Here is a 24,141-nt window from a genome sequence, read left to right on the forward strand (position 1 = left end):
CCTAATGCACTAATTCACGTTCCAGTGATCTCAAGTAAATCTGATCCTGATTCCAGCCTCCAGACCTGTACTTCTCAGTGTGGACCTGCCAGTTGCAGAGCTGCCAAGTATCCGATTACTCCAGGAAAGCATCCGATTCATTATGTGACAACGCTTCCCTCTGCAGCTTTTTTGGAACAATTATTTGGCCCAGAGTTTGGTGCCAGGATCCTGAGAACCCTCCCCTGGTGCTCTCTGGCCCCTGCACTGCAGACTTGGCCCTCGTGAGCCAAAAGCCCGTTTATTTTCCTTCATTTGCAGCAGAAACTGGAAATGCTGACAAGGGGGGGTGGCACACCGCTTCATTCTTCCCATGGATGGAACACTGTGCTACATCCTTCCTGCAGGAGACAGCCAAGGCCAAGTTCTGACTTTTCATACAGACACTACCACAGGTGCTTGTGGCTCAACTCTAAATTTTCCTAGCCATCAGATATCAAACAGGACCTTCCAAGAGATAACAACCCTGACCACGCTCATTTTATTTAACAGCACAAAACAGCCGTAGCTTCCAGTTGGAAGAGAAGCAGAAAAATTTCCAAGGAAGTGAACTGCTCAGACACACGTCCCATTGCAATAGCTAGCATCAAGGCATGACTGTTAAACATGAGTTTGCATGACAAATGACCACACGCAGACGTAACAGCTATCACTGCTTACACTGATTAGAAAATCCAAGCTATAACTTGTGACAATCTGCTGTCACCCATTTTGCTAAGTTACCCTTTACCCACTTTTCTCCGTTCCTCTGTCACCATTTTTAAACCTTTGGTGTTTTCATTGCAGGAACAAAATGACCCTGGGAAGCAAAGGACAGAAAACAGTAGAAAATCGCCAGAAAAACAGGAGCTATATTGCTTCACATAAAAGGACACAAAACTCCGTCAATAATCTGCTACCAAATAAACACTAAGATGGAAAGTAATCTTGTCATGTCTAACAGTGGCCACAAGACCTCCAGAAGCATTCCCTGTGCTAGAATCTCCAAATTCAATTCTCTGCCAATAGGAGTGAGCCCAACCACCCTAAACCCAGTTCATAAAATGCAACAATCCAAAGTGGCTTCTGTTTTGCAGTCCCCAGATCCTTCAGTCCTTGTGTTCCCTCAGAGGTGCCTATCAGCAGTAATTAAGAAAAGCAAGCCTGTTCGTTACACAGGGCAAATTATTAATTCATTTTACAGTGGTCCACACATCTATGTGCATGTTTTCCTTGGTGCAGGGTCTGGGAGGACAGAATTGATGAATTTGAAAATGCACGTTCTAAACTTCATCATTTTTGTTCACAAAACTCATGCAAAGTACTCAATGACTACTTTTTGTAGCCGTTATGAACAGAAACTGTTTCTAGCTGCTCGCTGAAGCAGCAGACCAATAGCAGAATTTTTCAGCCTAGTATAATTTAAACAATTTGAGATCCAAATGAATGTTGAGGCCAAGAGGATGTTTTTCTTAGCGGAAGAAATGCAAGCATCCTGGATTTTGTTTTCCTGCTAATAGGTATAAAGAAGAATAAACAGCTGCTTTTTGTTTTCCCCAAAATATTTGCATTAAGAAGATCTGCAGATTCCTTCTGCAGTTGATGTAACATCTTTTCAAATGAGGACCAGCTGCTTGCTTTGCTTGTTTATAGCAGGACATGCTTAAGGGAATTTTTTTTTGTTTGTTTATTAAGATGTAGGACCAGACTCTCCCTGGTAGGCTGCAATTTGCAGCACGGAGTAGATCTCAGCAGGCAGAAGGCTCTGCATATGTATCTACAGTTGTAGCCATCCTGCCTTCTGTTGCAATTCGTGGAGGGCTTGACACCAAATACGGCTAATTCAGGGACATTCGATAAATCTGAGTGCTGTGAGGTAGCGTTACCTGCGGTACAGGTACTTCCCACACCTCCTGGCATGGAATCACCCACCTAAACAGAAAAGAGTGTGCTCAAAAGCCTTCGTGTCAGGCATTACACAACTTTGAAACGAGGATCTATAAACAAAGGAAACAAACAATGATGTCAGTTGACGGCTTCACGGCCCTGCAACATCAGATTCATGTGCAATTAATAACAAGGCTTTTGATCTTGCAATCAGCAACTATAAAATACATGTGCTTTCCCTGCACACTTGATTATATTCAAGGAAGCAAAAGGATAAATACTTATTAGCATTACAAAGTACTTTTCATGTTCAGCCAGATCTTCATAAAGCATTTGTGGTCCAACACAATGTGGTTTTTATTTTATCCTCCTGCATGCATGGTGAAAGACTGTTTATTTTGTTTATTCCAGTGTTTAGCCAGGGCCAAGGGTGACTGTGAGAACATGCTTAGAAACAAGGTCCTAGAGAAAACTTTCATGCTTGACTGAATATTCATTTTTCTATTAAAGAAAAAGACATCTTGAGCTTTTTTTTTTTTAGGTCAGATTGCCCATATTCTTTCATGTCAAGCTTGTGGCACTTGAAAGATATGTAAACTTTTATTAGGGGTTCTCATAAATTGAATTTACTGCTGCAAGAGTCTTCCAGCAGTGGTAAAGTTTAGCTTGCTGGGTTTTATTAGTCAGAGTCAGTAAACCAGCAGCATCACTTGATTTGAGGCTGAAAACCAAGCATTTCTTGGAAACTAGTGTAGGAAAAAGGTACCTACAACACTACCCAACATCTTGGAATTCCATATTCAAGCCACAGATAGTTCTCACTATGGAGATCTTTGTACACACTGTCAAAATAGCACACAAACAATAAAAAAAGCCTTTCTCCCAATCCAACTCCAGAGCAACTTTACTGAGGGTACTCTTGGAATATAAAGGTTTTAAGAGTTTCCCCTCACTGCGGGAACTGATGAGTAAATCAGAATACCATGTTTAATGAAAAACAACATATTGCCGATTTAGTGCGAAGTTTGAGGCATTTCCCTCCCCCCAAGAATGCTAAAACCAGACTTTTTTCCACTTCATCAGCACCCAAGCAGATCTGCTCATCTGATTAATGTGAAAGACAATAAACCTAGCAGCCTAAGATGTCCATATACTGGCCAAAAATGAGACATTTTACTACCAATGCAGCACTGTCACAGTAAGAGCAGAGACAGTAAAGGTTACACATCACTCAAGCATGCATATCATTAGAGGCACAAGGTTTTTCTGGCTTTGACCATTTTCTTACAATTGTTTTGCCTAAATAGGTATGTCCTATATCCCTCTTTCACAGACTGAGGAGCAAACTTAGCCACTCCGCTGAAGCCAGCATCCACAGAGATGGGTTTTAGCAGAGACGCTTGTTAAAAAGTCACATCTCTGCAATCTAGGTCTGTATCTTGGACACAGAAGAATTCTTTTTTTTATTTTTTTTCCTTCACATATAAAGTAACATCCTCATCCCCTAGTAACAATTGCTTTATCTCTGTCCAAATGTACCTGCCCACATTTTGAGAACACTGTCTGGACATGCTTTGGGGTTGCTTGCAGCCACACTGTCTTCACGTGTCCCACAGATTTCAATCCAATTGTGTTCCACAAAATGTTTCATACAAGATGGACAAATGTGTCTGAGACATATCTGAAATTCCACCTCAAGCAACCCCCAGTAATACTTGTTCAGAAAAGGACTGTGAGGCATTTTTTTAAATAGCAGTCCAGAGTAGTGGACAGCAGGACTACTGGGATTGCTAGTTGTCCTGCTCATTCCACTTGGCTGCGTATCCCAGGATAGTGTTTATTTCCGTGCTTGCGACTGCTCTTTTAACTTTATATTTCAGCAGAGAAAGCTTGATAGACAGGAGCTTTCAGAAATGTCTTTAGCCTGAGCAGAGAGAGTATTGACAACATTCTTGTCAAACTTGGTCATTAACTATGGTTATAATGTCTGTAGCCTGTCATTAAAAAAGAATCAAGGAGAAGCTGATTAAATGCACCAGAAAGAAACAATACTTTCCATTCCCTTACTTTTTCCTTGACACGTTGCACTTCATTTGAAGCTTGCTAATATACCAGCCAAAAGAATTGTGAGGGCCTGGATTCTTTCTTAATACAATAGTCACGGTTCACTAGTTAAAATCTGTATAGAATTAGCCAGTGACATGGACGAATGGAAAAACATACTTAAAGAACTGAAAAATAGCACTCTTTCGCAGGCTTACTCATAAGAAAACCTCTATCAGTACAGTGCATTAGTTGTTTTCCTATTTCTACTACTACACTAAAAAATTATCACAAAATAGTATATGTCAAATAAAGACAAGGAATGTCCTAGCAGTGCTATGCCTGAAACAGAAGGGTTAGCAAAAACTCAGATCAGTCTTTCCATGAATGTCCTTTCCTCCAGAGATTTTTGGGGCAAACTTCATATTCACAGCAAAAGCAGCTTAAAGCAGAATTAGCACAACGAGCTGTGACACATCTTGTTCCATTTTTCAAAGTTCCACTTAAATCAGCCATACCTGACAACTGTAACCAGCAGTACCACGCTACTGAATATAACATTACATCAGCTTTGCAAAACTGGCATGAAAATACATTAGCACAGACACAAAATGGACTTGCTTATTAACGTGAACGTGATCACCATGAAAAGACTGAATGATACTTCACTCTGCATCACAAGCTGTCCCTCCTAATGCAAGTCTACCTCAGCCTTCAGACTATTGTTCATCCCCACAGTATCCAACTGCCTTCCACATAAAATCAATAAGAATAGCGAAGTAGACTTAATGGAGTCCCTGGCACTTTTCCCATTTTAGGGCAAAGTCCTGCTGAGGAAGGGTTTCTTTTTCCTCTGACTTTGGACTTAGACTTTTTTTGTTCTTGCTTGGATAGCAAGAAGGCTTTCAAAGAGAATAATAAGCATCAGTATCTGCTGGTGAATGGGGCTTGTACCTGTGAGGAAAAAAACCCAACAAACTGAAGTGGAGACAGAGTTGAAGTTTCCTGCCCAGGTCTGATTCTCTTTGTAACATGAAAGAAGCATCCTGGAAGTAGAGACAGCAAAGTGGGGGCTCACTACCAAGGCTGTGTCAACCATTTCAGGCAGATAACTCCTACACTGCTGTCTTCCTATGCAGATCACTGCTACTCTTGGAGGGAAAAAAAAAAAAAAAAAAGTGTGTGGGGGAGGCAATTCATGTTATTTAAAGTTATGGGAGAACTTCCATGGGTATTATTTGGAAAAGAGATCAAGAGCCTATTAGTATTCAGTGGGGAACTGACAGGAGGGATGCTATAGGATTCTTTGGAAAAACAGGGTAAGAGGTGATACTTCCTGTGGAAGGATCAAGATTGAAAAGAACCAACCACCTTATACTGCACTACGTAAAAGCTGGGGCTAACATTTAAAAGGAAAGAAAGTTTGTTACATTGAAAAGGGGCTTCAAATTCTGGCTGGTGCAGCCCCAGAGAAGCTCCTCACCTCCACGTGTGCGTAGAGACGTGTGCTCTGCATGGCTTCTTCCGTGAGACACCAGGGAAATAGCAATTTTGAAGAATAATGGTGGTACTTATTCATCTTAGATTTCCAATTCTGCCCCTAGCTTGTCTGTTGGCCATCTGTTGAAAAATTAGCAGTTTACTGAAGTGTATGCCTAACTTTTAGTCTTAAGAATTTAATACACAGCTCAAGTTAGGTACGTAGTTAAGAAAACTGGTGATACAAGGTCTGAATCTACTAAAAGTTGACTTCCATCAGAGAAAGGCAGGGATTTTTTTTTCTGGCTTCATTTCAGCCTCCTCTATTTTTTCTTATATTTACTGAAAAGAGTGTGAGGGGAGAAGTGAAGGAAGGAACCCTGGGACAGCACATGCTGGGCTATAAATATAAAAAAGGTTTTTCAAAACCGCATGTTCTAAACATCACCTTGGAGTCATGTAATAATAAATACTCAATATTACATTGAGAGGGTTTAATTGCCAAGTAACTATAGCAATAGAGAGAAAAGGCTGTCTTTGGATACATTCCCTCCTGCCTTAATTTTTCCCTGGGGTGGGGAAGGGGTGCAGAGAATGTGCTCTAGATCCTCACTGGATAACATTTTCCAGAGCCCCCTCTGATCACTCAGTGACTCTGGGATTTAAAAGCAGCAGACTGATTTCTCAGAAGGAAGCTGGACGTTCAAAACAATTACAGTGAACTATTCCATCTCCTTAGGAAGGGTTTAAAGCACCAGGTTCCTGACGCAAGGCTGTCAAAATACATTGAGACCCATTACACAGCTACGCAACCCTTTATGAAGCGCCTTACAGTCCAACAGCTCACCACCACTTCCTTCATCCCCAAAGAAACGGCGCTTTCCAGTGAGCCTAACAGTCTGAAAATGAGTAAGTGTGAAGTGAGACTACACATTGGCCTGCACTGGGTATTTGTTTTTGCCAAAGAGAAGACCACATTTCTGTGTTGTGTTTAAATACTGATTTCTGGAATTTAATTTGGGGGAAAAAAAAATTAAAGAATTATCTGGAGGCTTCAAGTATCTTTCCCCTCCTGATATTTTCCAGAGCTGGTTGGAAATGGGAGGGTGGAGCTGGCACATTGGGATGTACCACTGGGTCAGTGGTTTCAGAAAACACTTCTTTATCCGGTCAGGGAAAAAACTGCTTGATCCTGTTGGTATTTTTATAAGTAACTTGATGCATAGTTCTATTTTTGATACTGACTATGCAGCAATGCAAACTGATTTGAGTAGATTGAAAGGGGAAGAACAGAAAAGGAGGCTCCCTTGACAGAAGAACAAGAACTCCGCACGTCAAACTGCCTTCTCCGGGGAAACCTCTTGATTCTGCAAGGACTTAGTTTAACCATTTGCCTTCCAAAAGTCTTTTTTAAAAAGCCATTTAGATTTTTTAAACTAAATAAAAATAATAGGCAATTGTGATTGTTCAGTGATATGTGATGGAGTTGAACTAAACCAAATATAGGAAAAATCTTTCATTATTGCTCTAGATCAAAACCAATCGTACTTTTAAGACAAATGAAAGACTGCAAACAATAGTAACTTATAGAAACCTCATAGCGGCCTTCTGGTACTTAAAGGGGGCCTATAGGAAAGGTGGGGAAGGACACTTTATCAGGGGGGTAGCAATAGGACAAGGGGTAACAGCTTTAAACTGAAAGAGGGTAGGTTTGGATTAGGCTTAAGGAAGAAATTCTTCCCTGTGCAGGGGGTGAGGCGCTGGCCCAGGGTGCCCAGAGCAGCTGTGGCTGCCCCCTCCCTGGAAGGGTTCAAGGCCAGGTTGGAGGGGGATGGGGGAAGGGGTCCCTGCCCCGGGGCAGGGAGGGTGGGACTAGATGAGCTTTAAGGTCCCTTGCAACCCACACCATTCTAGAATTCTGCAATAGCTTCAGAAGACTTTTGCCAACTTCAGAGAGTTTTGACTTCTATTTGTTGCTTTAGTCTATAACAGACTTGTTAAAGAACTTCCAGTTTTATAAAGCAGTAGAGCTTCCTCCTCTCCAACCAGATAAAGCAAACTGTCAAAACTTGATCAAAACAAGTAATCACAGCTAAAAATTGACTTACCAAGTGTGAACAGGGACATTATTACTTGAAAAGCACTCTGTATTTTTTCACAAGACTTCTAGAGAATGACTTCCAGAAAGCCTACACAACATTTGCAATATAAAGTTAATTACTCTAAGTTTGAAACTATTCACACTTACATTCCTGGTTCCATAATGCTGTAACACACTTCAAGATGTGCCAAAGACCCATAAATCATCGGGAAGCCTTCCCCCACCACCTTACTCTAATATTAGCATCCTGTTGTAGGGAATAACTTCTTGAATATGACATTCCTTTCTTGCTGATAGAATTCCACTCTTCTTCCCCAATTAGGCAGTTAAAGCGAAGGGCCTATGTTGCTCTTAAGAGGTGACACCTGGCACATTAATAGGCATTGGCAACAGCTGTTTTTTTCACACACCTGTACCTCTTTTCAGGCCCTGAAGAGAAGTTGAGCACAGCCAACAGAGATGCAGTTGTCTGTAAGCCTCTGTGAGGGAAAACCTACACAGGAATATCCAGTGGGATGTACCTCAGCCCTGCAGCGAGAGAGAGGGGACCCTACAGCAAAGATCGGCTCTTACCAAGCATGAGGTGAGAGCCCTCAGGGGAGCAGGTCGGCGGGGTCGGGTGCAAGCCGGGGGCCTGGGAGAGGATGAGGATCCTGATTTAGGCTGAGGGATACGAGGCCTAACAACGACAGAGCGGGAGCCCTGACTGAGGAGCTGGGACCCAGGAACGGCTGGGGCTGTGGCGGGCCGGGTCCTACCGGAAAAAATGGGGCTTTTGGGCCAGGCCCAAGATCGAGCGCGGCGGACATCGCGCCCTCCCACCGCTAACCTCGACGGCAGCGGCCGCGGCGGGAAAGATCTCGCGAGATCTGGCGCGCCGCCGTCGGTCCGCCCCGGCCCAGTCTCGCGAGAGTTGCGCGGGGGAGGAGACGAGGGCACGGCCTGAGGCGGGAGGGGGATGGCCAAGATGGCGTCGGAGGGCGAGCTGGGCAGGAAGTGGGACCGGTGTCTGGCGGACTCCGCCGTCAAGCTGGGTAAGGGCGGGGAGGGCAGGGCAGGGCAGGGCAGGGCAGGAGCACCCGGGGAGCAGCGGTAGCGGCCAGTCGAGCGCCCCGGGGCTGGGAGGGCTGCCCACCCCCCCGCCCGGCACTGCGGGGAAGGGCCGTGGGAGGCCCGGTGCCCCCCGCCGCTGCGGGCCCGGCTTAGATCGGCGGCGGCCCCGGCGCGCTGTGGGCCCGGGCGGGGCGGCGGGGCGTTCTCCGCGCAGGACAGCGCTGCCCACCCGGCTCGGGGACTGGCGGCGGGAGGAGCGGGGCCTGGCAAGGTGACCTTGGCCGCCGCAGGGACCCCCGCTGGGCCCGCTCCCACGGCCGCCCCGGGCTCTTCTCCCCGGCCCGGCCCCGTCTTACCCGCGGTCCAGGTCGGGTTTGACCTCTGGTTGCTCTCTGGGTTGAAGATGAGAGGTTTCCGTGGGAAATCTCCCTCCGCGCTGGGCTCCGCGGCCGGCGGGACGCCTCCTGCCCCGAATGAATGGGCCCCGCACAGGCATAACCGGGTCCCTCCGTGCCACGACCTTGCCTGCCTTCAGTTTCGCTATGACAGCGGCTTGGTTTTCAAAATCTGCTTCTGCAGAGCTGCTCGCATCACTCAGTGTACGAGGTGGGCTGTGTTTATTAAAAGCAATACGCAGTGTGACACGCTGATAGCTTTGGCATGTGTTACTTAGCACAGTGTGTGCAGTTTGACATTGAGAAGCTTTCCGTCCGGTGGCCCAGCCCTGCAGACAGTCGTGCCTTGGAGTAGGGGAACAGTTCCGTTGATTTTCTTCCAGGTTTATTTGTCCTTAAAGTTAGGACTATGTATATGCTTGCTGTGCTTCAGATCTGCAACAAACCATAGCATTTCACTTAAAGCTGTGAGTTTTAAGAAGGATCGTAATTGTGTATGTGCCGTTCAGTGCTCTTCATGGGACAGGCTGACAGGCCGACTAGACAGAGGTTGTAGCTTTACAAAATGTGTATACCAAAGCAAATCCTGAAGTGCAGTGTATAGAGTGAGAAGTGAAGTATCTGACACGAAAGGTATGTGTTCCATGTTGGTGCAGAAGCCTCTTTTAGAGCCATAAATAATATCTGAGAAATGTGAATGTTTACTTCTTGTTGCTGTAGTGGCCTTATGCTTGAAAGCTGATGAGGAACTCAGGGTTTTAGTTGCCTAATACTTTTCCATTAGAAAAGATGTTTAATAATTTTAAGTAAACTGAAACTTCCATTGTTTATAACAGGCCTTTGGAAAGTGTCAAGTGCTCCGGAGCAGTGTTTTGCCTTATGAAATTCTATTCAGGTTTGTCTGACAAACATATCCACATATGTTTATGTTTCCACAGCATTGGTTGCTTTATCATAAAATATTAAGTATGCCAAATTATAAACAAAAACGTGCTCCATGCTGCAGCTGTACATGTACATGTAGGAATCCTGTGCATGGAAAGTCTTTCCAGGAGACTGAAAGAAGTGGATACAGGGTTGATTTCAATGCAGCATGTCTCTTCAGCAGGCCTTTCATTTTAATTTGGTGTTTTTTTCCATCCTAAAGTGACAACAGAAGAAAGAAAATGCGCTGAATCTTAATGCACTAGTGTCCGGACCAAGGGTTCCTAGTGTTAGCTTCATGACGGCATTGAGTAGAGGTCTCAGTAAAATTCATGTTTTTCATTAGATTGCCCAAAAAGGGCACGTGGGCTGCAGCTTTTGAATTTTTTCCTTAGCATTAAACCCAGCTTGATGGCCTTAGACACGTGTTTCTCTTCATGAGTGATAGCGTTTTTCTGTTTTGTGTGCTTTTACAATTGATCCAGTAACTGAAGCGTCTGTGCTGGCAACCTCCTCCGTGGCATTAACAACAAATGACTCGGTATGAACTTTGGAAGTCTGAACAACCCAGAAGTTGCTTCATACTCCAGTAGTTTGTGACAGAAGACGATGATGGCCTTTAAATGAGAAGTGAGTCGGTGGCCTAGCTATGCAAACTGTTAACTGAGTGCTGATAACACAAACTTTCTCAGACTATCTCAGTGGAAATTATTGTTTTCTTTGCAGAGACTTTATGCGTGGTTGTGATGATTGTTTTTGTAATATTACTGCAAAGTTTACTGGAATTTCCAATAAACTATCAAGGGCAGTTGTTATACTGGAAAGAAAGAAAGAAAATAAAGTTTTTCACTTAGGATTTCATTACTTGTTATGTGGGATATAAAAGTTTACTAAATCCTCACTTCTTTGTTGGACTTTTCCTTTTGGTGGCCACAGTTTCCTTCCTTTATGTCCTTCCTGAGATGAGAAGAGAGATCTTTCCAGCCAATGACTGGAGAGAAACAAACATTGTGAGTAGCCCTGTGTTTTCCCCTTCCAGACCTCATAAAGGAAAGCACCGAATTTCTGAAGCCTTGCACGCATGAGAGTTTTCCAGTGTCTGTGAGACCTGTAGAGATAAATTATTGCTGTAGATTAATTTGAGGGCTGGAGGGACATGGGAAACAAAAGAGAATGAGAAGGGAAGGTATCAGCTATCAGGATGACTTTATTAGCAATAGTATGTTTTTAAATAATAGTTGGTGGCTGTGCAGCCTGTCCTAGCTTGTATCGGTTTGTCAGGCTTTCCACTGCAGTTGCTTCAGCCAGTGTGGTTGTAGTTGACTGTGGTGTTTGTAATTATGCTGTACTAGTTTATTTGGAGATCAAGCGCCTGGAAGCAATTTGATCTCCTGCCATTAAAATGTCCAAAATGGATGTTAATCTTCTGTTACATCTTTTGAAATGCTGTATTGTATTTTTGACCTCTTGGTCACCACCTGTGTGCATCTTGTAATTTAGTATAAAAACTTTCTTCTTCTTGTCAGTTTAAAACAGAATATGTTGTCAGGCATTGTTAAGACAGTATTTCGTTTCAGAGAGTTAAGTACTGTAAACCTCTGCATGCTTGCACAAAACATTGAAACATTGTTAAATGGAGTTTATGCACTCACCTCCTTTTTATTAGGACTGACATTAATTTGTTTTGCTAATGATGAGGATGGGTCTGGGTATTTTTGTTCTCTTTAGCTTTCTAAATCTAGCTGTAACCACACTGTTTTGTGTGTAGTGGGCCAGGTTGTGCTTTCTTGGCTGCTCAGGTGGTTTCTCTGAGGGGCAATCCAGATCATGCTGGCTCTGGCTTCACGCTGTTCTCAAGACTCTTCACCCATGCAGTCATTTAAACAATTTAACTTTCTGTTCTGTCTTTCTTCCCGATACTGATTTTTCTTACCCATCAGTTGTTTGTTTCATGTATGGAGAAGGAGAACCAAACTACAGTGGCCTTCTTTTTCTTCCCAGCTTGCAAAACTTTATCAACTCCTGTGTCCTCTCCAGCCTTCACAACCATTTCTTACTTTTCATCAGTAGAGCTCTGCAGAGAAGAGCTGGGGAAGGAACTGTGTCTTCTTCCATCCTACCTGCTTCAAACCCTGTTTAAAGGATTGGTTTGTTTGTTTAACTGATTGATAGTTCATGCGTGTTTATTTGGAAAGACAATTACTCACGAAGGACTGATAGAGTTGTTTTTTCTCTGTGAGGCTATAATTTTGGACACATCATTGTTATATGCCATTTCTGGGGAACAGGGAGGCAATAAAGGGTATGTGTGTAAGGGGAAGGAGATTTGTGTGCCCGTGCGTGTTGGTTGGTTTTGTAACTGTTGTAATTTTAAATGAGTTGAACACTAATTTACCTGATATTGAAAGGTAATCCTAGGAAAGCTGTTTGCTTCTTGACTTGTGTGTTAAGCTGATGTGCTGAAGTTAATTTTTTTTTTTTTCAGGAGATAGATGTTTCATGTATGTCTGTGATTGACCTAAATTCAGCCTGGAAGCTTGTAAATAACCCAGTGTAGTAATGTTAATTTTCCACTAATCCTCTGTTTTGACATCTAAAAATAAAATGTTTCTAATTTCCATTGAATAGGATTTTTTTTTAAGAGAAAAAGGCACTTTCAATTCTCCTGTAACTGTTATGTAATTTCTTCTGGCCTGATTGAATAGCTGTTTCTGTTAATGGCAAGGGTAAAATTGTATTGTTTGTGTCATTCCACAGATTGAGTATTTCAGAAAGAACCATTGTATGGATTGCAATGTCAGTATTTTTAAATAATCTTTCACATGGTTATGAATAGGATAAAGTCAGTCTATATAATGATAAAACTTGATTATACTTTCTGAAAACTGGATTAGACTTTCTCTAAATATACAAAATCCTGAAATTCCTGTTTTGAAGTATTTTTTTGCTTGGCAATTGTAATGTGGCCATCCAATCTTATCTATCAGGTCAAAAGACTTGTTCCCCAGTTGGGATTTTGTTTCTAATACTGAAGAACACAAATATTATGCAAGCACACAACTGCATTATTATGTGAGCTTTGTTTGTAACCCAAAGTTATTTTTCTGTGTTGTACAGGAACAGATCCAGTTCTACTAGTTGTATCTTGTAGCAGACCAAGTAGTGTAAATATTAACTGCTTATGGTTTAGGCTGTGCAGGGAGGCAATTCAGCCAACAACAACAACAACAAAAAAAATTATTTGAAAGAGGTGGACAGATGCTGTTCTGAGACTAGGCTTTTAGTCAAAAATCTAACAGCAATATTTAGTTATGTCGTTAGGAGAGTTCTGAATACAATGACTGTCTGCAGATTGAAGGGCTATTATCTTCTTTTGGAAGAAAAGGATGGAAAACCTTTAGGAATCCAGGTGTCTCTTCTTTTAACTGCATTGTGTCCTGCTGTTCCCCTTGGCTGGCCGTCAGACCGAGTCAGGAAGCTGCCCTGCCAAGGTGTGCCTGATCAACTCCCTGACCGAAGTCGTGAGCGATACTGGGGAAACCCTGCTCAACCCTTGTTCCAGCCTGCTCTTGGCAATGCTTCTGGTGTGCCAGAAAACCTGACACAGGAGCTGTGACGTCTGTCTGATAGTGCAGTCATTTAAAACCCATGACTGCGTTAGGTCTCCTCTGCTGGAAATGAATCCAAAGTGCACGGACTTCCTTGTCCTCCGCATTAGTGTGTTGATAAGATGCCAGCTGTGTTGCCTTGGGGAGGTGGCACACAGTGACACTGTCCAGGGGAGGGGGACTGTAGCCAAGGGATGCCTTAAACCACTCATTTGGTCCTTGAGATGTTACAGCAGTAGGTGGGAACAACTCTTTGTTATATCAGATATAGTTTTCTGAGAAAAGCCTTTCAGGGCTGCTGGCACATCCTTGATGATAATAAATTAATGGCAAGAGCTTTGAGAAGGATCAGGCTTCTTTCCTTAGCACTTCTGCTAGTGAGATGCCACCGTAACACTTCTTGCTCTGAACAGCCTCTATTTCTTAGCTGAGCCAGTAGACGTCAGTAATGGTCAACCTACGTTGGATGGGTGTGAAGAAGCATGATTGCCAACCCTCATAGTTAGGCTTGCAAAAGCCCAAAACATGGATGTGCTTGCTACAGAAAAACTTACCTTTTTAGCAATGCTGTTGTTTTCATTAGTGGAATGCTTTATTGCAGTAAGACAAGGTCAACTTCTCTGTCAGAGGTGTACTTTCCATATTATGAGTATCTTGCTGATTTCTTATATATGTGCCTCTAAAGCGAGTTCAACCCTGATTTTGTCTAAAAGCTTGATGCAATATTGATGAGATCCTTTGTTGTGTGGTCTATTCCAAGAGCAGCTTCCATTCTTTTCTCTTTCTTTTTAAAGAGGGAGGAAATGCGTGTCCCCGCTTGTCTCACCAGCTCATTCACCAGTGTGAGGATGAAAAGTTTCTGGTCCCCTACGAGACTATTGCTGTGACTGCTTGGGGGGGAGATCATGGGCTAACGGTGATACTTCCCGCTGCTGTGTCCATCTGCAGAAGTGCTGGTGTTTATCTAAGGTTAGCCTTTGGGCAGCGGCTGACCTGCAGCAGTGCTTAAGGGTGAAAGTGGCCCCTGGAAGCATATTGGGATTTTTTTATTATAATGGTATTTGGATATTTATATTCTGTCATTCCAAGTATTCTGTGTTACTACAGTCAAATGCTAGAAGAAAACAAAACACACTTTTTTCCTGCTTCTTCCTCGAGTACTTGGTATATAGTTTCACTATGTTTTCTTCTCGTGTCCTTGTTCATTTTTCTGTCTGCTATGTAAACAATCCACACAACGGGGGAGATGAGAATGAAAGCTTCAGAGTTGGTGTTTGAAGAAAATCTGATTCCTGCCACAAAGGGCCTTGCTAAGAATTTGCTTAAAATTAATTCTCTCCGAAAATAAGTGATTTCATGGTCTTGGATTTCTAACTGGTGCTAAGTGCTGCCCTATAAAAAGGTCCTGGTGTATGAAGAAGGCTTTCCTCCCTACTTTTGCAAAACAAGTATCAAAGTATCTTGTCAAAGTGGGAATGGAGTGGGGCAGGATGGGACACCCTACAAGAGGAGGGAGAATATTGTTTTGAGAGTTGCTTGCCTTTTTTGTTTGTTTTGATGATCTTGACTTTTCTTGGGTATTTCCTTACCTAAAGCAAATTGTAGTGCTGGACTGAGCTCATGCTCATTTGAAACTTCCACTGCATCAGGCCCGTGGATGTGATCTCCTGTTGGACCTTGATGCTGTTGCTGTCACTGTCCCAAGAGAGAAGCTAACTGAGCTTGAGAGGTTTTCTTGATCCTAGTGAAAGCTGTCTTTCTAGCTGGGAGGAAAAAATCTTCTCTGTTCGGACAAGTCCCTGACCTGTTTTAGAGAGTCTTGTCTGTACAGAGTGGTTGCTATTTTCTTGGAACAGAAGCCATCTTCCAGGAGCTCCTTCTTAATTTTATTTCAGTCATTTAGTTCTTTTAATTGTAAAATAACAGAATCTGAAGGAGAGGAGCCTGGAGCTCTCTATTTTGTATTTGTGTGTAAGGAATGGCAGAGGAAAATAATAGTTTTCTTTTTGTCATCAGATTAAATAATTGAAAAACTTCCAGGTGCTATAGTAACAGCAACACATTTGCCAGATGTCAACAAGCATATTTTAATCCTTCTATTTATATTTCAAGCTATTGAAGAAAACTATAGCTGGGTGTGGCAGTCTTAATAGCTGCTCCAGCCTATAGCTACTTGGGTAGCCTCGGGAAGAGCCGTGTAGTATCGCTGTTGGAGGGACTGTTGATTAAATTTGTAGAAAAAGCTTTTCCCAGATGTTCTTATGGGGCAGGAGCCCATCCTGAAGATTAGTGTTTCTCTCTGAGACACTTTTATGATGTCCTGTTGGGTATACGGCGCGTGCTCTTCTGTGTGTTAGATTGATTTGAGGTACTGTGACATTTTTCTTGGAAGGTGTAAGAGCCAGAAAAGCAGAATTAAAAAGTTTTGGAGACTGGGCTTTCTGCCTAATACCAATTCCGTGTGGCTGTGCCGGTCCGTGCGGCCAGGACGCTTACTGGGGAGCGGGAGGAGAATGTCCACAGAACTGTCCTGTCCCCTGTTGACACTGACTGTAAATGAGTTTAAGCTGAAGTGATAGATGTAGGGTGGAAGGGACTGTTTTTCTAGTTAAACATTTTAAACTGTCAGAGGAGGTGAAAAATGTATCATACTCTTTCCTGTGGCCTTTTTCTCCAAAGAGTCTGTCATGCAAAAAAGGGAGGGAGAATGTACCCGGCGTGGATCAAGCCCTTAGCTTTTCCATGTTCGTTTGTTTTTATTGTAAGATAAACCTTTCATGTTTTATTGTTATGAAGTTAAAGCCTGGCCTAGAGGTGCTGATCTTTAGTAGAAACAGCTGCAGACTGAGTGTCCCCTGGTCAGGTGGGAGGCTCTTTGAAGCAACATGTTGCCTCTTTAAAAGGAAATTGAGCATGTGAGAACTTAAACCTGTAAAACTCATCAACAGCTCTGCCATTGTTTATCTCTGGTGTAACTTTATATAGAATTAAAGTGAAATGTGTTACTTTGCTCCCAAGACAAGATGGTTTAGCTCCCCCTTGGTCCTGGAGACGCAGGAAATGACCACATAACCACAAATACTTTCTAGGGGAATGAAGATGAGTGACAAACTATCCACAGAAATCGGTCCTTAACCAGATGGGCTAAGAAATTAAATGTAGCTAAAGCTTCTGGTTTTAAGTTAAAACCAGTGCTTAAATGTTAAAACCAAGTAGAAAAGAGCAAATGCTGTATGTGCACTGGCTGATGTGAGGGGGCAGATCGGAGCATTCTTTGTTGATTGGATGTTGCGATGAACAAGTTCACAGCATAGACTGGTCTATTCCTCAGTGAGAGGAGGAATGGACCGAGCTGCCTTTGGCATGAGGGAAGCTAGGGTACTTTTTTTGGCTTAATTTCTCAAGTTGCCTTGTACAGAAAACAAAAAAACATCAGCTGTCAGACCTTTTCCTTTCCTTCTCTGTAGCATTTACATTACTTAAAGCAAGGCCCTGGGTATCTTACCATCATCTTTTTAAACTCATCAGCCACTGTATTCCCTGTCCTGCTGGAACAGGGTGCAGTGATACCCTCTAAAATTGCATGAAAATTTCATTTTCATGAAAAAGAAGAATCCCTTCAGATTTACTGCTTCAGAAAAAAGCTTTCTTAGGAAAGAATGGTCTTTCCCGAGTCAGTCATGCTGGACCGCATCTGTGTAACAGTGATGTTGGGTATTAGCATGGGGAAAGACCTAGGTTTTGTTTTAGGCTTAGGCTGAACTGCAGTTGGCAGAAAGAATATATTTTTCACCTTTAAGTGTATCCTGTAGCTTCCCCTATGGCCAACAGGAAGCAGCATTGATGGCATCTGTGCGGCGGAGCCCTTACAAACAGGGCTGTAATGTGAGAGAGCATCTGAAGGAGGTAAAGAGAATGCAAGATAATGATGATTTGTGGAAGTAGATGGAAAAACTGTATTAATCATAGCTGGTTCCTTATTGCAGACTTTTCTTAAGAAAGTAAGCAGTTTACCACCACACTGGCAAGAAGAATGTGGGTTTGACTGGTAACACGGAAAATGTGGTGACTTTAGAAACTGCCCGAGCTCTGCATCGAGATGATGCAGAATTTGTCATCCTGTAAATCATCTCTCATTGATTAGCTAAACTGTTTGGATTGGCAGAGGGGATCTTTTCTTGGACAGGAAGCGGGGGACCAGTATCACTCACTGCATGACAGGCGTTCTGAACCGGACAGTTCAAACAACACCTAGTGCTGACTGAACAGAAGGAAATTACCTCCAGCAAGTCCTTTTCAGACCTCCAGTACAACAGCCCAAAACAAAGAGGCAGCATTACTACGTATTGTAGGAAAAGACTGGCAGAGGGAATCAGGTCAGAGGGCCAAACAGTTGTCTGTTGGATGAATTCTTGAAGATAGTAATTACCCTTAATAGCATAAACACTCTGCGAGAGCCAGCACCAGCTGTATTATCGCAAAGGTGCAGAAGGAAGGCTCTAGTTGGGGAGGGGGAGTGGAGGCATTAGCCCAGATGAACTGCTCCTCTTAGTAATGCATGATGTCTCTTCCAGTCTGCATATAAATGCCGGTCAGTGACACAATATGAGCAGTTAACTGTTTATACGAGATGCTCCAAGTGGTGTATCTCTTACTGTCTGAAATGCAGAAAAATCCTGAAGCGCTGACCAGACATCTGAGGAACTGAGACATTCCCTTAGCTGTGCAAATGATTAGAGTGAAAACCTGACCTTGTGCAAAACGCTCAGTTTCTAAAATGTCTGGGGGAGTTATGTCAGGACCACTTGGCAGGCGGTCAAAGTTCTTCCTTGCAGTTGCATGTTTTGTAAGCCTACTCCAAAGTTGTAATGACCTGGTAAAGTAGTTACCTCTGTCACAATTGAAAATCTGTAGTAAAATGAGTTTTCAAAAGCAACTCTGATTTCCAGTTCTCAGTAAATATGGACAGTGAAGTCCTAACAGGAGAGTAAACGTAAGGGGGTTTGCTCAGATCATCTGTTTGGTCATCTCAGTTCTAATAATCAAGGGGTTTTAATCAATGAAAAATGTGGGGAGTTTAGCTAATTTACTAGGTAGTGCAGTAAGTACTGTTTCAATAATCTGTGCCTCAACAGAAGCTACCATTAATGTACTTTTTGCAAGGAAAGAGGTTTAAAGAGCAGAAGGAAACTTAAACAAAAAGAAACGTACTCCTCTATGCCAAGAGGGTATAGGATTCTTTGGCATTGTTCTGGACTCAACCCACTTAGTAATGTGTTCAACAGGAGCTTAAATAATGATCACATGCTTTTAGGAATTTCTTTTTTTTTTTGAAGTACACCTTTAATTAATAAAACTCATTATATATGTTAGATTTCTTGTATTGAAAGGAGAGAACTGAAACCCATAACAGGATGTGTTTGCTGCAAAATAAACCTGAAACTGTTAGTCATGCATATATTCATTAAAAAAATACCTGATTTTTTTTTTCCTTTTTTAAACTTTTGTACTTCTGTGCCTTATCTAAAATGTTTGTCTTCAGTTGATACAATTAAAGGTAGAATTTACGCACTGAGCTCAAAGTTTGCACTGTTACATTTATTGGGTCATGAGAGGAGTTTTGCAGACTTGCCTGACTTCTTGCAAAAAATCAGAAGCGCACCTTCCAAGGAAAGCAAGATTTATTTTTAAATATGCCAGCCGAGTTTTTTAATGGTGCTGGATGAATTTTTTTCAACTGTTGCAGTTACTTCTCTATATAGTCTAAGGATGTGAAAAGCCATTCATTCCTAATGTTTAAGTATGCTTCATAATGAATGTTGTGGATGTGAAAGATAAGCAGCCTGGAGCTTTCTTTTGCAAGGTATAAGGTAACACAAAGCATCAAAGTTTTGCTGCCCTCAGGACACACATTGAAGTAGTTAAAGTAGTGAGATAAACGAAATACAATAAGATATTCATCTGCAAAATCTAAAGCTCAAGGACACAATAAGTTTTCATTTAAGTGTTTCTCATTTGCTGACAATGAGCCAAATAAATCTTAATTCCACATTGTATATGGTGACAGAAATTCAGTAACTTTCTCTGGGATGAGAGTCTGGTTTGTTTCCCAAATCTTTCTGATAATGTACTTCTCTGTGTTGGAATTCTAAGCTGAATTAGCTGCTTATAGTTACTTAAGAAAACAAAAAAAATTTTTTTTTTTTTTCCCAGAATTGCCATTTAAGAACACTTTTGTTTGGTGGGCTGAAATAACGTAGTCTGGGTCCTCACTCACTGCATTTCTTCTTACAGGTGCTGGATTCGGATTAGGAATTGTTTTCTCAGTCATCTTCTTCAAAAGTAAGTATACTGCAGTAATCTTGACTGCCTGGTTTCCTCATTTCCGTCTGTTGTAGGTGCAGTTTAAAACCAAGAAATCTGAGGCATGTAAAACTTAATTAGCATGTTAGACCAATTCTTTCATTATTGGTCATGTCTTTTCGGTTGAAATGGAGTTACCTAAACTTAACTGTTGAGTAACAACATTGTTACACGTGGCATCTCTCTAAGCTCCTACTGTGTTCAGCTCAAATTCTGGAATTGCAGGAAACTCCGAGCCAAATTACTGGAGCCATGTGTCTAGACATCAGTTTATGCCAGTCTTGTCAGGGTTTTAAAACTGGTCTAAATTATTTTTTAGTTATGCTTTGGTAACAGAATAATTTTCAGTAATATCTTGAGTTCAGAGATTAGTCTCCATTAAACATTAAATATGATGTCTTACTCACTGTTACTCTTGTTTTTTCTTCTGAAGTGGTCTGGTTTTTAGCTGATTTTAGGACTCACAGAACTTTAAAATGCCAAATATATATCTTCCAGTAATTCATTGTTTTGTAGTGATAGCACTATTAAATAAGCACCATCATGGGAAATGAACAGCTTTTCCTGACTTTAACTTTTCTTCTCTGCTTGCCTTCCCCACAGGAAAGACATGGCCTATCGCTTTTGGGTCAGGGATGGGGTTAGGAATGGCTTATTCCAATTGTCAACATGACTTCCAGTCTCCATATCTTCTCCATGGTAAATTTGTAAAAGTAAGTATCAGTACTCATTGCTATTAATTGGTAACTGTAAGTTAGCATTAAACAGTACATCTAGACACTATTTAAATGAGTTTTCCATCACCTTTCCCAAAAAAGTACTAGTAAGAAACTTGTGTTGCCAAAGCAGGGGCAGTTCCCCTGCTCTTTAGAAATCTTTAATATCTGGTGAGTTTAGCAGTAAACTTAAACATAGAATTAGTTCAACAGATCCTGCAGGTAAGTTTTCCCACAAATAATAAAAATACATGTTAGAAAAGCTGAAAAACTAAACTAATGGTAAGATTCTGTCTTCAGACTTTGAAAGAGGTGAACTAGGAAGAAATGGAAAGTCAAGTCAGGTAGATCTAACTGTGGAAGCAATTATTTGATCTTTTGTGGGGTTGTTTTTGTTTTGTTTTGGGTTTTTTTTTTTGCAACATGAAAACACTAATCACTTTAAGTTTTGTGGCTTGTTTGGCTGGATAGTAATGTAATAATCAGTCTGATGAAATTGTACACTTTAGTTTTGATGAGTGTAATTTAAACAAGTTCAGTATTATCACTGGCAATAATGAGATAAAATATTTTAAAATAGATGAATTAGCAGGAAACATTTGTGCACTTGAAAATGGCCTACAGTGCATGAAGTCCACAAACTGACTTCATTACTATTTTCTTTATTTCTTCACATGTAAAAATTGAGGCTGTTCTGATGGTAATTTATCATTGTGGCATCTGGAAAAAAAAAAAAGGGATGTGCATGCATAGTTTGGATCCAGAAAGCCATATGCTACTAAAAGCATTTCACTGATACTGGTGGAGAGGCTGTCAGGATGTATTTACAGTTATTTGAACACTTCAGAAAGTACTGAGGTAAAATGTTCTGCCAGTACACAGAATGCATGTACATGGCAAGTACACAGAATGTAAAAATTGCTGCTGTATCCCTTGTCTACTTGATGAAGGAGGCCTGAAGGGGGTTTTAGGCTTTTTTCTGATGCATCTAGAGCTCTAAGATGGGTCTAGTCCTCCTTAGATTTACTGGCACATGAGCTTTTGCCAGCCTTCTGCAGCCCTTCCAGACATATATATTTACAAATATTTTCTTCAGCTGCCTGTTAAGAAAGGGAAGCAATAACAAGATTCTTGAACAGCTTCTTCAGAATAAAATATTTTGGATGGCAGTATAGAAAACCTGTGACTTAGGTGCAGCTAATACCACATTGCCAGCTACAGCCCAGAATCGGAAGTCTGTGCATGAGTCTTCTGGACACATTTGTTGACATCAAAACGTGTTAGCTTTCCACACTATCCTGAGGGTATTCCTGCAATTTACGGCTCCAAAAAGAAACTGAAATGACATACGTGCAGCTTCTTGTGAATGGTAAATGCCCTGTTCACATGTTCTGAGAAAGCATTATTCATTCAAGGATGCTTGTTACTAGGGATGTTGGGCAACAGAAAACTGACTTTCAGGTCAGCCTAGTAGGGGATTTTGTTTGGATTAAGGACTAATCTGTGTTCTGGAGCAAGGGTGGTCCTTCGAAGCATGAGGTAATTCAAAGGACACTTCACAGAAGAAGCGCAGCTGCCTGCATGGCACAAGACTAGTCAAATAGTTTCCAGTGCACTGTCTCCACTAGCTTTCTCTGGCACAAAGAGGCTGAACAAGCTGAGCAAGGGAGACGTGGATGAAGCCATCTAATGGTTAATGTCATTAATTCTCTCCAAAATGTCGTGTCATGGATAATGGCTCCAAGGTTATTACAACAAAATTATTTCATTTCTGTTGGTTAGGAGCATGGAAAATATTGTTGCATTATCACTCATCTGTTTTTTTCCTAGAAAAATACTGTTGTAACTAAACTCTATAGGACTTCCTTTGCAAAACTGAGTTTCTGTTCAAATGCTAACTTGTCAAGATGTTGCTGCAAGAAAATGAGCTGCTTTGAGAGAGGGAAATGTAACACGGATTAGCTTGAACAAAATTATTTCTAGTTTTCCAAATCTCCCAAGTTCATAGGATCACAGGACAACTCAAATGAGAAAGGACTTTAAGGAGGTCACCTAGTCTGACCTCAAACCGGGGTCAGCTGTGAGGTCAGACCAGGTTACTCGGGGCTTTATCCAGTCTAGATTCTTGATTCTTCAGGATCAAGTTCTTAATTCTGAATCCAAAGTGAGAATGAGAGGACAGAGGACCTTCAGGATACCAAATGATAAGGAGATTGTGAAGTGACTTTGCAGCTGCTCTAGCTGTAACTTGGATCATCGTGCTGCCCATCCTTTGAGTTGGTAATTTGATCATGAAACACTAACACCAATGCAAGAGCCACTGATTTAGGCCAAGAGACTACTTAAAATGCAGAAAAGTTCTGATTTGTGGTCATAAGATCCTGAGGGCTTTTTAAGTAATTTGATCAAGCAGATGTCACTGTGACTTCAGCTGAATTTAAAATCAACATCTAGCAGTTATTTCAAGGCTTAAGGTGATATGGGTGAGAATTAAATGGCCTAGGTTTCCTTGTAAAATGGAAAGTATAATATTTTTCAGGTTATTTAGCCTGTATTATTTATCACCCCAAAATCCAGAACCCTGTACTTTGATAGCAATGTGGATTATATTGCTGTGCAAGAATACAAGAAGTCTGGCAACTGGGGCCTTTCCCTCCTGTCCTTTGTGGCTTTGATTTCTATCAGATTCCTATTCAATCTGTGAATAGTTAACTTGAACAATAATGTTGGGTTTTCTTGAAGTATCCATTTTATCAGAATGGAGGGTTATATGCATGAAAACATGGCATGCTTCTGGTATGAAAATAGCTGATTAACTTCTCCATACTCAACTTCTCAGTCTAGCGAAGGATGAAAATGTTAGCCTACCTTCTGGAAATGTTACAAAGCTAAGTGGCTTGCTTTACATCGTGCAGCACCTTCCATGTAAGGAACCCAAATGGCTTTTTAATAATATAAGCCTTCTTGCTTTACAGGAACAGTGACTAATGACTAAGACTATCCCAGTGGGAAGGAAGGAGAAATCAATGATTATTCCTCAGGAATACTGAAGTGCCCCTGGAATAAGCCAACATTCTTCAGTAACGATCACCAGTAACTCTTTATACTCCAACAAACTGTTTCTGTACATGAAACAAGGGTCTGTTGCTTGTTTTGTATCATGTCTGGAAAGTGCAAGGAAGAGCTCTTCTGGGAAATAAATAAAAGAAAAATGGCCTTCTCTGGTGTGTTGACTTTGTATGTGAGTGAGAGAGAGAATGGAAGGAGAGGCCTTCATTTTGAGTACCTCGCAGCTGTGACCACCTGGGTAAAAGCCACTGTGAGAGCTCTTCAGAAAAGACAGCCGTCGTATGTTCCTCTCCACTCTGGAAAGGCAACCCCCAGCTAATGTTCAAAGAAGCATTCCCACCTCATAAATCACCCACTCGACCCCTGCTGCTTGTGCTGGTGTTTGGAGAGAAGTATAAATACTACTATGTCCTGTTTGTACAGTTGCCCTTTAAAATTGGATTTTTGTCCTTTCCAAAGAGTCAGAATCCAAAAGGGCAGATCCT

The 24,141-nt window shown here is 41.7% G+C and overlaps 2 protein-coding genes and 1 long non-coding RNA gene across 3 annotated transcripts in view; 2 read left to right on the forward strand and 1 right to left on the reverse strand.

Annotated features, from left to right (window-relative positions):
• CAPZB (capping actin protein of muscle Z-line subunit beta) overlaps positions 1-8,369 on the reverse strand; it is a 70,313-nt gene extending 61,944 nt beyond the window's left edge. The window contains exon 1 of the mRNA XM_032986605.2: positions 8,287-8,369. Within this exon, the coding sequence (XP_032842496.1) occupies positions 8,287-8,337 (51 nt within the window). The 5' untranslated portion in view covers positions 8,338-8,369. The remainder of the gene's footprint in view (positions 1-8,286) is intronic.
• A 64-nt stretch (positions 8,370-8,433) lies between these two features.
• MICOS10 (mitochondrial contact site and cristae organizing system subunit 10) lies at positions 8,434-23,807 on the forward strand. Its single transcript, XM_042794891.1, has 4 exons — positions 8,434-8,562; positions 19,803-19,850; positions 20,475-20,584; positions 23,563-23,807. The coding sequence occupies exons 1-4, from the start codon at positions 8,487-8,489 to the stop codon at positions 23,569-23,571; spliced, it is 243 nt and encodes an 80-aa protein (XP_042650825.1). The 5' UTR covers positions 8,434-8,486; the 3' UTR covers positions 23,572-23,807.
• LOC116960075 lies at positions 8,573-12,520 on the forward strand. The gene is made up of 3 exons (XR_006165512.1): positions 8,573-9,871; positions 10,386-10,530; positions 11,902-12,520. It is a non-coding gene; the product is annotated as an uncharacterized LOC116960075 (long non-coding RNA).
• Positions 23,808-24,141: the final 334 nt, after the last annotated feature.

The sequence above is a fragment of the Tyto alba genome, unplaced genomic scaffold (genome assembly GCF_018691265.1).
Source record: "Tyto alba isolate M040663 unplaced genomic scaffold, T.alba_DEE_v4.0 Super-Scaffold_20000042, whole genome shotgun sequence".
NCBI classification, from domain to species: Eukaryota; Metazoa; Chordata; class Aves; order Strigiformes; family Tytonidae; genus Tyto; species Tyto alba.